Source organism: Phasianus colchicus, chromosome 4 (assembly GCF_987193195.1).
Source record: "Phasianus colchicus chromosome 4, bPhaCol1.hap1.1, whole genome shotgun sequence".
Taxonomy (NCBI): domain Eukaryota; kingdom Metazoa; phylum Chordata; class Aves; order Galliformes; family Phasianidae; genus Phasianus; species Phasianus colchicus.
This window is the reverse complement of record NC_143439.1, coordinates 46,437,735-46,449,920: the sequence shown is the minus strand read 5'-3', so window position 1 is coordinate 46,449,920 and position 12,186 is coordinate 46,437,735. Positions and strand designations below refer to the sequence as shown.

At 38.9% G+C, this 12,186-nt stretch overlaps 1 protein-coding gene across 1 annotated transcript; it reads left to right on the top strand.

Annotated features, from left to right (window-relative positions):
- Positions 1 to 2,400: 2,400 nt before the first annotated feature.
- On the top strand, positions 2,401 to 8,936 carry EXOC1L (exocyst complex component 1 like). The gene is made up of 3 exons (XM_031588755.2): positions 2,401 to 2,627; positions 6,200 to 6,327; positions 8,217 to 8,936. Exons 1-3 carry the CDS (start codon positions 2,507 to 2,509, stop codon positions 8,478 to 8,480), a joined length of 513 nt encoding a protein of 170 aa, XP_031444615.1. The 5' UTR covers positions 2,401 to 2,506; the 3' UTR covers positions 8,481 to 8,936.
- Positions 8,937 to 12,186: the final 3,250 nt, after the last annotated feature.

Sequence of the window (12,186 nt, the reverse complement as noted above, 5' to 3'; positions counted from 1 at the left end):
GCATACGAAGGTGAAAGCTCTTACTGACAGTTTCTGAGTGGTGTTAAATTTAAGTCAAAAGAGAAAGTTTCAATTTGCACAGAACAGAACAGAAGGATTTCCTACAGTAGTATGATTTGTGTATACTTCTTCATACATGCTTATTGCTGTACTCACCTGCTTTCAGCTAAACCCCAGTTTGTGTGTGAACTAAGAGGGATTGCATGAGTCATAAAAAGATCCTCTAAGCCCTTAAGAATTGTATTTCTGAATATGAGTGGGAAAAAGAAAGAGAAGAGAAATAACACCAGAAGAAAAGCAACAGGAAGAAACAGAACAAGGAAACAAACAACAGAAGAATGTGTAAGCAGGGAAGAAGTACTGTGCAGACATTGCAGATGCTCTTTACCTTCTGTAAGAATCATCCTACAAGATCTGTAATATGCTGGTAACCAGACATGGAAACATAAGAGCTGCCTTTGTGCATGCTGTGTAGGGAGAATTCCTAAGCCCACTAAGCCTTATTTCCCTTCCATCCAAGTCAGTAAAATAGCAGAGAAATTGGAAGAAAAAAGTTATTTTGTGAGTCACCTCCAAAATAGGGCAGATGTTTCTCCACAATGTAATGTCATTGAGAATAAAATCATAGAGAAAAAAAAATATAAAGCATACAAAAGATATGAAAAAAATGTTGATTGTCATTGTCCAAATGACTACAGGCCATCCCACTGTCAGCTCACCAGAGCTGTCCTGCTGTGTTCTCATCAAGAACAACACTGAATTACAGATTTTCCTGTTTCTTATTAAAATATTCAACATTAAAATCATCACTGTAACATCTCTTTACATACTCAGTGTGGTCACTTACTGTCCTGGTGTAGCATTTGAGAATGTATTAAAGCATACTGCAGAAATAATTTAATCTCTTTAATATTTTTTTGAAATGTAATTTGATTTAAGAGGAAATACAAAGAAAACAGTTACATCACAGCATAAGGTCTTCCAAGCACTTCTGCCTATACAAGAATGAGGGAGATAAAACAGCAGCTGTGCACCCATCAGTACTGATCAGATAGCAGCTGAACAGCCCTGCCCCACCAACAGCCAGACAGCTTTCAGTACAGAGCAGCTAAGGTACATCTGATACCAGACATACACTGTTGACCAGAGCAGCTTAACATCAGTATTGCAGAATATCCCCAAAGACAAAAATAATGCTTATGCATCAAATCAAAAAACACTCCTGTGAAAACTGAGGCAAAATGACTTAGAATTTGATCGGATTAAAAAAATAAAGCCCAATTCAAAATGTCTCCCTGATAATCCAAGGAATGTCCAAGAGGGGAAGAGCAGAGCTCCACATAACCATTACCTCAGCTCTTCAGTCACTGCCAGAATGGCAGTGCCATGTCACTCACCAGCCAGGCAGTTTTGCTGCCATCAGCTGAATCTCTCACAGGGGAAAACTGATAGATAATTCTACCAGAACTGAAGATAGTTTTCTGAAGGTACTTTAGCATCTCTACATCTGTTGCTTCAAACCTGCACAAGAACAACCAAGTACCAGAGATGCAATGTGAGCTACAGACTGAGGGAAAACCACGTTCCTAATGAGGTCTCTGGCACTTAGTATCAACACTGACCCTTCTGATTGTGATGCTGGTAACACTGGTGGTGAGGAACCAAAGTCTGTAGGCTTATGTTTTGTGATAACATATATCCCAAACTTAAAGCTTAGAGCAATATTACTTTCCCAAAGCAGGGATGAAAATTCATCAATAGATTCAAGAACCATAACTATCTTTCCAAATACACGGGACCAAAAAGCCTATGCAATACACTTAGTGTTGACAAGACAGGGTTATTGTCCCCAGTTTCGCACCTACACAATGGAGGTGCAGTTAGCTGCTTTCATGTCACTTCATATCAGCACAGTACCATGGAAGTCTCTGGCACTAATCTATTCTAATAATATTGGAAAAACCTCATTATTGTTCTTTTCTTTTTTTCATTCATTCAATTTTACATGCAGCCAGGAGTTAAAACACTAAAACAGGCTATTGCGTATCCATAAATTAGAGGAATAAAAGTACACCAGATGCTACCCACCCACATACAGCGTGGCAGAACTGCTACCATTTCCAAAAATGCTCCCATTGATGTATCCAGCCTCTCACACACGGAACACACCTGCATCCCCTGACTGCACCCGCCCTCTGAACACTCCTGTCGCACGGGTCTTTATGCCTGCTCATTTGCCATTCGTAAAGAGCAGCACACGGTCATTTCCCCCCTAGCTGCAAACAGCTGCACCGCCGCTCGTCCAGGGGCCGTCCCGCGGCGGGGGAGGAGAGCGGGCAGAGGCGGGGCGATGTGATGTGCCACCCGGCCGCTCCCGTGCCACAGCCTCGCGGCTCTCCCAGGGCTGCGGGCCGGCAGCGGGGCCCCTCGGGGCTGCGCCCGGCGATGTCCCCCCGGTGGCAGCCTGGGCGGCCCGCGGCACGTCGCTCGCTGCCGGGCGGGTGCGATGTCCTCGCTGCTGAAGGAGGACCTGGCCAAGAGGCTCTTCGGGCCGCGGCGGCTGCGGCTGCAAGAGTTCATCGAGGTGGAAGGCTCGGGCGCGGAGCGCTGCTACCTGTGCGCCGCAGGTACCGGGCTGCCCGCGGTGGGTGCGGGGCGCGAGGTGCGGGGTGCCGGCCGGCTCCGCGCTACCCGGCGGCGGCTGTGCCTGCTGGCGCTGTCCGGGCTGCTGTTTCCTACGCCTTCCTGAGAGTATGAGCGCTCCAACCAGCGGGGAGACTCGAGGATCTCCGCACAGCTGTTGGCAGATGTGCGGGACGTGGCAGCGCTCGGAGTGATTGTTGGAAAGAGCAATGCTCTCTCCTCTACTAGGAGTTTGTTGGTTTGGTTTTTTGTAAAACAAAGCGTAACAATACATCCGTTTTGCAGGAAGCGTTTGTTTCAGAGCTTTCGTGCTATATCTTGTCATACTTTAAAGTCCTGCATACTGCCCGGTTACTTAAGTAACAATTAGCTGGGCTTCTGGCTTAAACAAATACATGTTTGAATTAGTAATTAGCAAGAACAGTGATTAAAGCAAGATTGTGTGACAAAATTAATTATCTGGCTTTTTACTGAATTTGATTTCAAGTGCATGTGTTTCTTAGTGACTTTAGAACATGGTTCCAGGGCTGCTTGCATTATGTTTTTAATTATTATTTTCATAATAGCGGAAGCTGATGGAAAAGAGGAAAAATTTTCATGCATCTTGTGTTCAGGGAACATTCAGATGTTGTACCAAGGGACATGATTTAGTGGGAAATATTGGTGATAGGTAGGTGGGTGGACTAGATGATCTTGAAGGTCTTTTCCATCCATGGCGATTCTATGATATAAGGAGTTGGGTTGAAGGGAATGCTTTTTGCAGTCTGTTTCCTCTTGATGATCAAAACACGCAGGGCAGACAGAAATCATTTCTGTACTTCAGAATTTTTTTGGCCAGTAAGGGATGATGACAACCATATTCTGTGATGCTTTTGTTTGTAAACATCTGGTGAGTAATTGTATTTTACAGATTAATGGACACACTGAGCAAGATCTGTTCCTAGCAGCCACATGATTTTAGTAGAAGAGATTTTGTACTTTAGAACTGCAAAAATAGTCTTCTTTTAAGACATGTATTCCTGAGTATTATAGAGCTTCTAAATGTACAAAAATACCAACCTGATTCATGGTTTATAAAACAATTTGGTAGAAGCGTGATTAGATTTGTGCAGTAGAACTAAACAGTTTGGTGTTAGGAAACTTCCAAAGAGGAGAAAAAACATTTGCTATTTATACAATTTTAACTAAAAATTTCTACCTAAGGTAGAGGAAAACAAGCCATTATAGAAAGCCTCTAATCAGCTTGACTGATTGATTGTCACTGAAGACATAAAGGAAAATGTATGTAGAGTATCCAATATTAAAGTCTCTTAATATATTCAGGCATAGTCAAGTGAGTAGTAAATAGAGTAGCACTCTAATTCTGAACAGTGGGTTGCATTCATCTGCCAGCAGTTACTGTAATCTGCTGTGATTCTGTACTCTCTCAAATCTTATCCCCACAATACATCTTTAGTGTATTCCTTTTATTTCAAATTAACAGAAAACAAACAAACAAACAAAAAACCCCAAACCCTAGTCAAACTACATGTAGGCAAATGTTTAGAAGTTTATATCTTTTCAAATCTATATTAAAATAAATTCTTGGCATGGATAACTGAACAATCTTATTTTTGTGCCATATGCCCAACCTTCATTCCCTTCCTTTTTTCAAAAAAGCAAACCTAGGTTTTTGTGTGAAGGCAAGAGTATCCTTTCGTTAAATGCTTTCTTTGTAAGCCCTGGAAGAATGCAAAGCCGAAATGCAGCCACGTTCAGGAACTTTCACAAGCCTGCATCGGTCTGCCTGAGAACAATGGCAGGGCTAACATCAGACTATCCAAGGGAATAGAGAAAATCCAGAAAAGTCTTCAATCCATGGAATCATTAAGGAATAATTTGTGCTCTTGAGGGCACTGTCATAACCATTCCTGCCACAAGAAAATCTTTGAGAGTGAAATGGTAGATCTGAGCTCATTTTATTTATCAAAAATAAAGTTGTCTTTAAGTATGTCAACTGAATTCAGGACCCAGCGATGTATCTAAAATGCAGGAAAATGAAGATTTTATAGATTAAAACTGTCCACCCAGGTTTCACCACTGAGCAGAACATGCTCCTGGCTTCGTTATTCTTCTTACTAGAGCAGCTTCTTAAACACATCTGCCTCTATCCTTATTTTGAATAATTTCTGTTCATACATGAGCGATAGAGAAAGGTAGTCTATGGTCTCAGAGGTGCCTAGGACATCTATTTCTGAAAAAGACTGTGGGCTTTTGGATTTAGATTTGTTTTCTTTTAACTCTGGGGGAGACAACATACTCCTTCACAGGGCAGCAAACAAAATGGGAGAAAATCAAAGCGAGAAAAGAACTTTCCATGAGAAGCCTATTAGATGCATAAATGAAAATATTGTTCCCAGAAAGTAATACACCAGTGATCTTTTGATTAAAAATCATTGCGCAACTGTGACTGTTAGAAGCACGGGAAAAGAAAGCTAGTGATGTATTTCACAGCAGGCTGTTTGAGAAGCCATGGGCTGAGGGAATTACAATTAATTTAAACATTTTCCTCTTTTTTAATTTGCAGTGGAAATAAGCTAGATAATCCTTTGTTTGTATTTATTTTGTAACCATCTTATAAAAAAAAAGTCAGAAGCAAAGCATGTTTTAACATAAATAAGATAACTTTAGTTGAGTTTCAGAATGGATTTTCAAAACTCCAGGCAAAATTTAGGTAAGAAAGAATCTTGGTCCTTCATCTGTAGCATCACATTATGATGTCAAAGGTGATGGCTGGAGTGATTAGCTACGTTAATCTACAAGGTGGCTTGGGGAAGTGCTCTGCCCAGCAGTTGCTGTGCTGGATGCACAGGAGTTGTTTCAGGCTCCAGTGCTTTTCACGCTAATTGTTTCATGTTAAAGAAGTCTGATCTTCTACACAGCACTCAATGTAATCAATTAATAATGGTAGTTATTACAAGGAATGTCTTCACGCTCTTTTTTATTCTCATTTCCTGTTTAAGTCAGAAAATAGTAATTTCTACAAAGGTAGCACTGAGCAATGTGGGGCTTTAAGAAGTATTTTCAGTGTTACTTCGGTTAAGTGACATAATTACATATTTGATAGGGAAGTAAGAGTTTTGTTTACAAAAGTAATAGCGCCGTAAGAGAACTTCATCCTCAGAACAGAAAGCAGTCATACTCACAAGAGCCTTGGTAGTGATTTGGCAATTTTCTGACTTTAGTACCCCCAAGGATTCACTGTCAAAGTAACCAGAATATGTGGATTATCCACACAGCTCCAGTGCTGGAGTTGGGCCTTTACTGCACTGTTGGTGAGTTCAAAGCGGAGGCTTTTGCAATGATAAGATTGCCTTTTCAGGATAGGGATAGGTAAGCTAAACACTTAATCTCTTTAAGAAAGATAGATTTCGTAGGCTGAGAACACTGGCCTATTTCTACTAACATTGTCATTTAAATTATTATTTTAAATGAAGTTTATGAAGTTTATAAAATTTTATTATTAGAACTTTTGGGAAGTATTTGCTTGCGTATCATAACTATTTTTGTCTTGCAGTGTCTAAAAGTGAAGAAGTAGAAATATGTATGGTAAAACACTTTCGAGATCGAGAAGAGAAATATGAAGTAGTTGAAGAGTGGTTTTTAAAAGATCTGGAGATGATTGATGGAAAAGAAGCAGATACTGTAAGTGTTATGTATTATTAAATACACAGAATATAATTCTATTGTGTTGCAAGTTGGAACACAAGTATTGAAATGCAATTGAAGGACATTATCTGATTTTTTATTTTAACAAAACAAAAAACCTCCATGTTTTTTTTGAGCTTACTGCATGTGAGAGGGTCTAGATTGCATTTATATTGCTTGGGGAGGGGTGGGGAGGAAAAGAGATATTCTTGTTTATTTTAATTTTCATCTCTCCTGTTGAGACCTGAGGGACAATCTGGATGTTTTCTCATTTGTTCATTGTAACTGGGTACAAAAATTCACAACACGCAATTCCTGGTGTAAATTTGAATTAAGATCAGTGTATTTGAAAATACATTTTTGGAGACTCTACTCCTTTCATTTGAATTTAGGATCCTGTTCTTTGTACAACTAAGAGAATTTGTATCAATATGTAAAACATCATCTTTCACGTAATTTAAATTTCATTCACATTACTTGCATCAGTTGAATAACTGAATAAAAGAGCTTTGGCTAGCTATGACTGATATTACTGCTAAAAAAGTCATAATCTCTGAGATTCAATTACAGAAGGGTAAATGAGGCTGCAATACAATATACAATTTTATACAAAACACCAAAAGTAGAATTAAATTCTATTTTACGGAAGCTATAAGAGTGCTTTGAAGATAATGTCTTACTGTAGGAAAAGTGTTATAACAGGCATCCATGCATATAGAATGTAGTTTTGGAGAAAATTACTTTTTTACCTTTCATGTTTCAAGCGAACATGAAATAGAATTCAGATTATATTATCCTGATGACATAGAAATCAAGAGCCGACAAAAGGGGTTTCAGAGCCTTGATTCAAGGAAAATGACAGACTCCACTTGTACTCACTCCATCCTGACAACTGTTCCCTTTTCAAAAAGTCTTCCACAGCTCCTGCATGGGCAGTCAGCCAGGATCTCTGCAGCTGTCTGCAGTCCCTTGTGCGTTGCTCTCAGCTCTAAAACTAGGAACCTAAGAGACTGTGGAGGTGAGATCAGATTCAGAGTATCCACGAATCACGTGAAATCTTTGCAGTTTAAGCCAGAGGGGAAAATAGCCAAAGCTAATAATATTTTATGTACTCTCCAAGTTATCTTGGAGCTGGAAATGTTCCTATCCCTTTACCACATAAGGCAGCCAGAAGATTACCTTATTGTTTGCCTACATGGACTCATTAACTTTCAACTTTTTTTTTTTTAAGTTTTTTGTTGTTGTTTGTTTGTTTGTTTGTTTTAAACTAAAATACACTTCAGAAATTATTCAGCCTTCCACAACTTGGATGTTCAAAATCTTATTTTTGGTTACAGAAAAGCGTAAATGAGCATCAAACTCCTCATTACACAGTGATTAGCACTGATATAAATATTCATCATATTGCTATTCATATCCATAGAATTTAGTAGAACTTAGCTGTTGCTAGTATTAATTGTGCCAAGGAGCTTGAAAGCACACAAAATTACAGTTTGGGTAGGAAGAGCAATCAATATTCTTCTTCTGACAGGCACATATAGTCCAAGGCAAGTGTGTTTTAGGCAACATGACAAATTGGTTCACTTCAAAACAGCATTGTATAATCACAATAAAGTGCAGTGTCTTCCTTGGACAAACTCCGAAAGTTTTACTTAGGCAAAACTCCTAATGGCAAAGAAGGGCAGCTACTTATAAACTGTTAATTAGTAAAATTTTACAAGACTCTTTAATAGGAATAGCAGAAATATACAAAGTCCATAGCTAATACTTTTCAGAATCCATAAAACTGAGAAAAACAAAGCTTAAAAGTAGGTAAACAGAAAACAAGAAATTGCCATTCTGATGTCTATAATGCATGTAATAATTTTGTTCTCATTTTTTTCTAGGATAATCCATATTTTGATATGCACTTCCACAAAGTCTACAGTATGGAGGCATACAGTTGTGCATCTAAATATACCTTTGCTCGAACGCTAAGCAATCTGAATGAAACGTATCTTAAAAAGGACTTGAAGATTGTGAACTTTGATAGCACCTACCTAAACGATGATTCGATCTGGTCATCCAACAATAGGGATTGCTTAGTACTTATGAGAATATGCTTCTATGCTTCCAACCTTTTATGTCTCTCCTTGTGTCCTTTGTCCTGAAGATGTATTTTATAACATTAAGGGGACTGGTTGATTTTTCTAACCAGCATTTTATAAATTATCTGATGAAAATGACAATAAGTGATATGCGATACCTGCTTTTTAATTTTACCTTAAGTCCAAAGAGGGAACCTCTTTCTTTGATATCCAACTGACCATTAATTTATATGTATTAGAAGGGCTTCACTCTGGCAAATAGAAATATATGAGGCTTTCAAAAAAAAGGACAGTGATCCTTAAGATCAGTGGTGGTTATTAGTGTAAGATAAGTTCAGCATTTGCTGTATGTTTATAGAGGTATAAATCATTTTTCATGAATAGCTAGAAATACTTTAAAATACTTTAAGAGCATTAGCAGTTCATTTACATCCTAGGAGTGGAAAAATAAAGCAAAAAAAAAGAATTTTGCACAAGAATGATGCATGTTTTCATTTTTCAAATGTGATGAAATACAGAACTCTGTTAAAGAGATCACACCTACATAAATAATACATGAATCAAATGCTCATCCTGATGAACTGGAGTTTTGCATTTATGTACTGTGGGACCAGTTTTTACCTATGCACTTATAGTGATTTTTCCTCCTGAATATCAGGTGCTCCCTTTGACCTTTCCATTACTTATGATATTGTCTTAGAAACATAAAATGGATATTTTCAAGCAGAATTATTTTATTTGACAGACCTTTGAAAACTTTTTTTTTTTTTTTTTAATATCACTAATGTCTCTTTCTTGCAACTTGTTTGTGTGCATGAACAGGCCTGGCTAGGGAACGGAAACTGTGTATGTCTCTTCTCTGCCTCAGGACCAAGAGTTAACAACATACTACTGGAAATCCTATGTAAACAGTAGCTTTTGACAGTTAGTTACAATTACTTTGTAGGTGACTGATGGACTTCTCAAAAATCATAGAATTAGAATTATGAGAGTAACTTTCACCAGAGTCTAGCTATGTTAGCATATTCAGTGCACTACTTAAATGTGTATTAATACTTACATTTGCATTGAATGTGGAGTGGATTCTACTGAGTGATTGGGAAGATCTCACCCATAACAGAAAAATAACAGCTGGACTTGTGACAGTATAATATTACAGTAGAAATACAGGATGAATTAAAGCTGTATTGACCAAGAGCTGAAGAGGAAAAATTTCAACAAGAGGCACAGTGATATTTCTTGCTGGCTACTCCCCCCACAGTCAACAGAGAAAGCAGTGCCATCCCAAAAGGTGATTCAGGGAAGCTTTTGGTCAGAACTTCCTGCAGGAGAAAATTCATTTTCTCTATTGGCAGCCTAAAGAGTACAGAGAGAGTAGCTCTAGACTAAGCCAGCTAAGTACCAAAGTTGATAAATGTAAATAGTTCCCAGAATATCAAAAGCTGGTAAATGTCCTCTCTGAGTAACTGCCATCATGGCTTTTTGTGGAAGGACATCATGACTTGGTCTTCACTGTTGCCTTTCACATGGACTCCCACCTTTGAAAACATTTGTGCAAATGTACTTTGGATTCAAAGCTGAAATAAAATCGAATAAATGAGGGTATATTTGAAAAAAACTGTATAAAATGTACAGCTTTCTACTTTTCTTTTAAAATGTTAACCTACTGCTTGTATATAAAAAGGCCATATATTTGATTATCTTAATAAGTTAAATATTTATTCCAGACTTATCTTGTAAATTACACACATTCTAACACAAAACTTAATAATTGTGTATACCTTGACAGTTGTGAAGGCACTTTATATGGATTAACACTAATTTTCAGCAATTTTTGAAAATTTACAGTTTACATTTGTCACCTAAATATTGTTAGAGAGAAGGACTGTATTTATAATTATGGTTTATGAAATGCAGTTGTTCTTATCAGAATGTCTTTGAGATAACTCAGTCCAGCATTTGATCCATCACTACAAAAAATATTTGCCCAACATCCAGGCTGTACAAAGACATTTTACAATAGCATGTATAAAGCAGAATATAGTTATATATTGTGCCACGTTGTCTTGCTTGAATATATTATTGTAAAGTTAACAATGTTTTCTGTGAAGTCAACAAATTCTTTGCTTACTAGGCACAAGGAATTATTTTATGGATGAAAGAATCGTTCATATGGTAATAAAAAAAGTAGAATGTCTAATAATTGATAGAGCATTCTTTTGAAATACAGTTGCAGTTGGTGACTCCTGATCTATTGGTGCTATATTTGTCTTTTTTCTCCATACTTGAAAAATAAGATTCCTGCAGATCCATGCTACAAACAAACAAAAAAAACCTCAACAACCAACCAAACAAAAAAGCATTTTTAATATCATTCACATAATATATTTCCATATCAAAAAATGGTGTGTCAAAAAATACACCATTTAGGTGCCATTTAGGAGTTCATGAACTTCAGATAATTTTCACCAAGACCGTCACCCAAGCAGAGGCAAAGATCCACCCCCCTCAGCCTGCTTGTGTTTATCCTCAGTTCAGTGTGCTTATCATCCTCCCCTGGCTGGGCCCAAAGACAGGGCTGTCTGTCTGCCCATGCAACCATATGATACCAGATGTCAATTTCCTTCTCTGACTGCTGCATGCATCTCAGCCTGGCATCCTCTTCTCTCAGCTCAACTGCTGGTCAACTGCTCAAGAAGATCAACCAGTTGGGCACATCTGCATCCATGATACCCCTCATCTACCTCGGTCCCATGGGTGGCCCCCATATTTCAGAGCTCCCTACAGTCAAAGGTTTGGACAGCCCTCTTGCTCCTTGGGAAGCTCATCTGGGTGCAGAAGACACTCCAAAGACGTTGTGGGCTCTTGGTCTGCGTGTCTGCTTCTGGCTGTCTGCTACTCTGGGTGCTCCAACTGCCCATGCAAAATGCTGCACCACACTCTCCTAACATAGCACACCTTCCTAACATTCCACATGCTCCTAAAGGCCCACACCTTCTTAACGTCCCACATCCTCCTAACATACCACATCCTGTTCGCTCCACACCATACTGGCCATTTCAATACATGCAGGATGTGATCCTGCTGCTGCTCCTGGCCCAGGCCTCTTTACTTTCCAGGTCTAAAGCTTGCCACAGAATACAGTGCTTCTGCTCAGATTTCTGTGCTGTGGTATCTGCAATGCCATGGCAGGCCTGCAGTGTGACTTGGGCAAGAATTGGGTCCAAAAACAACTGAGATCCAGCTTGATGAATACTTCACAGTAATAGCATGGGCAGTTCTTTTTGGAGGCTTATTGACCCAATTTGATTTTGAAGGCAGCCCCTTCTCAAAGACGTTCTATTGAGTGACATGGACAGCTATAGCTTTGGCAGATGGATGATGACTGTTCCCTCCTACACCTGCAGTTGTGCTATTGACAGGTGTGATCATTTTGATCTCCTTCTAGGGGCTGGGAGGAGATCTGCAGCTGAGAAGGAAGCCCCAGGAGTGCTACAGAACATGAGCTGGCACTAATCACAGAATCACATAATCATAGAGGTTGGAAGGGACCTCTGGAGATCATCCAGTCCAACTAAAACAGGTTCCCTACAGTAGGTTTGTACAGGGAAGCATTCAGGTGTGTTTTGAATATCTTCAGAGGAAGAGAGTCCACAAGCTCCATGGGTAACACTTTCCTGTACTGTCACCCTCAAAGGAAAGAAGGTTTTCCTTATTTTAGTATGGAACTTTCTCATATGATGCAAACATTAACAAAAGAGCTATAACA

What these genes read in the sequence shown, in the direction of transcription:
- EXOC1L (XM_031588755.2), top strand. Translation starts at nt 2,507, where the DNA reads ATGTCCTCGCTGCTGAAGGAGGACCTGGCCAAGAGGCTCTTCGGGCCG. An exon ending in CTGCTACCTGTGCGCCGCAG is followed by an intron (nt 2,628 to 6,199) that starts GTACCGGGCTGC and finishes TTTGTCTTGCAG; the next exon opens with TGTCTAAAAGTGAAGAAGTA. An exon ending in ATGGAAAAGAAGCAGATACT is followed by an intron (nt 6,328 to 8,216) that starts GTAAGTGTTATG and finishes ATTTTTTTCTAG; the next exon opens with GATAATCCATATTTTGATAT.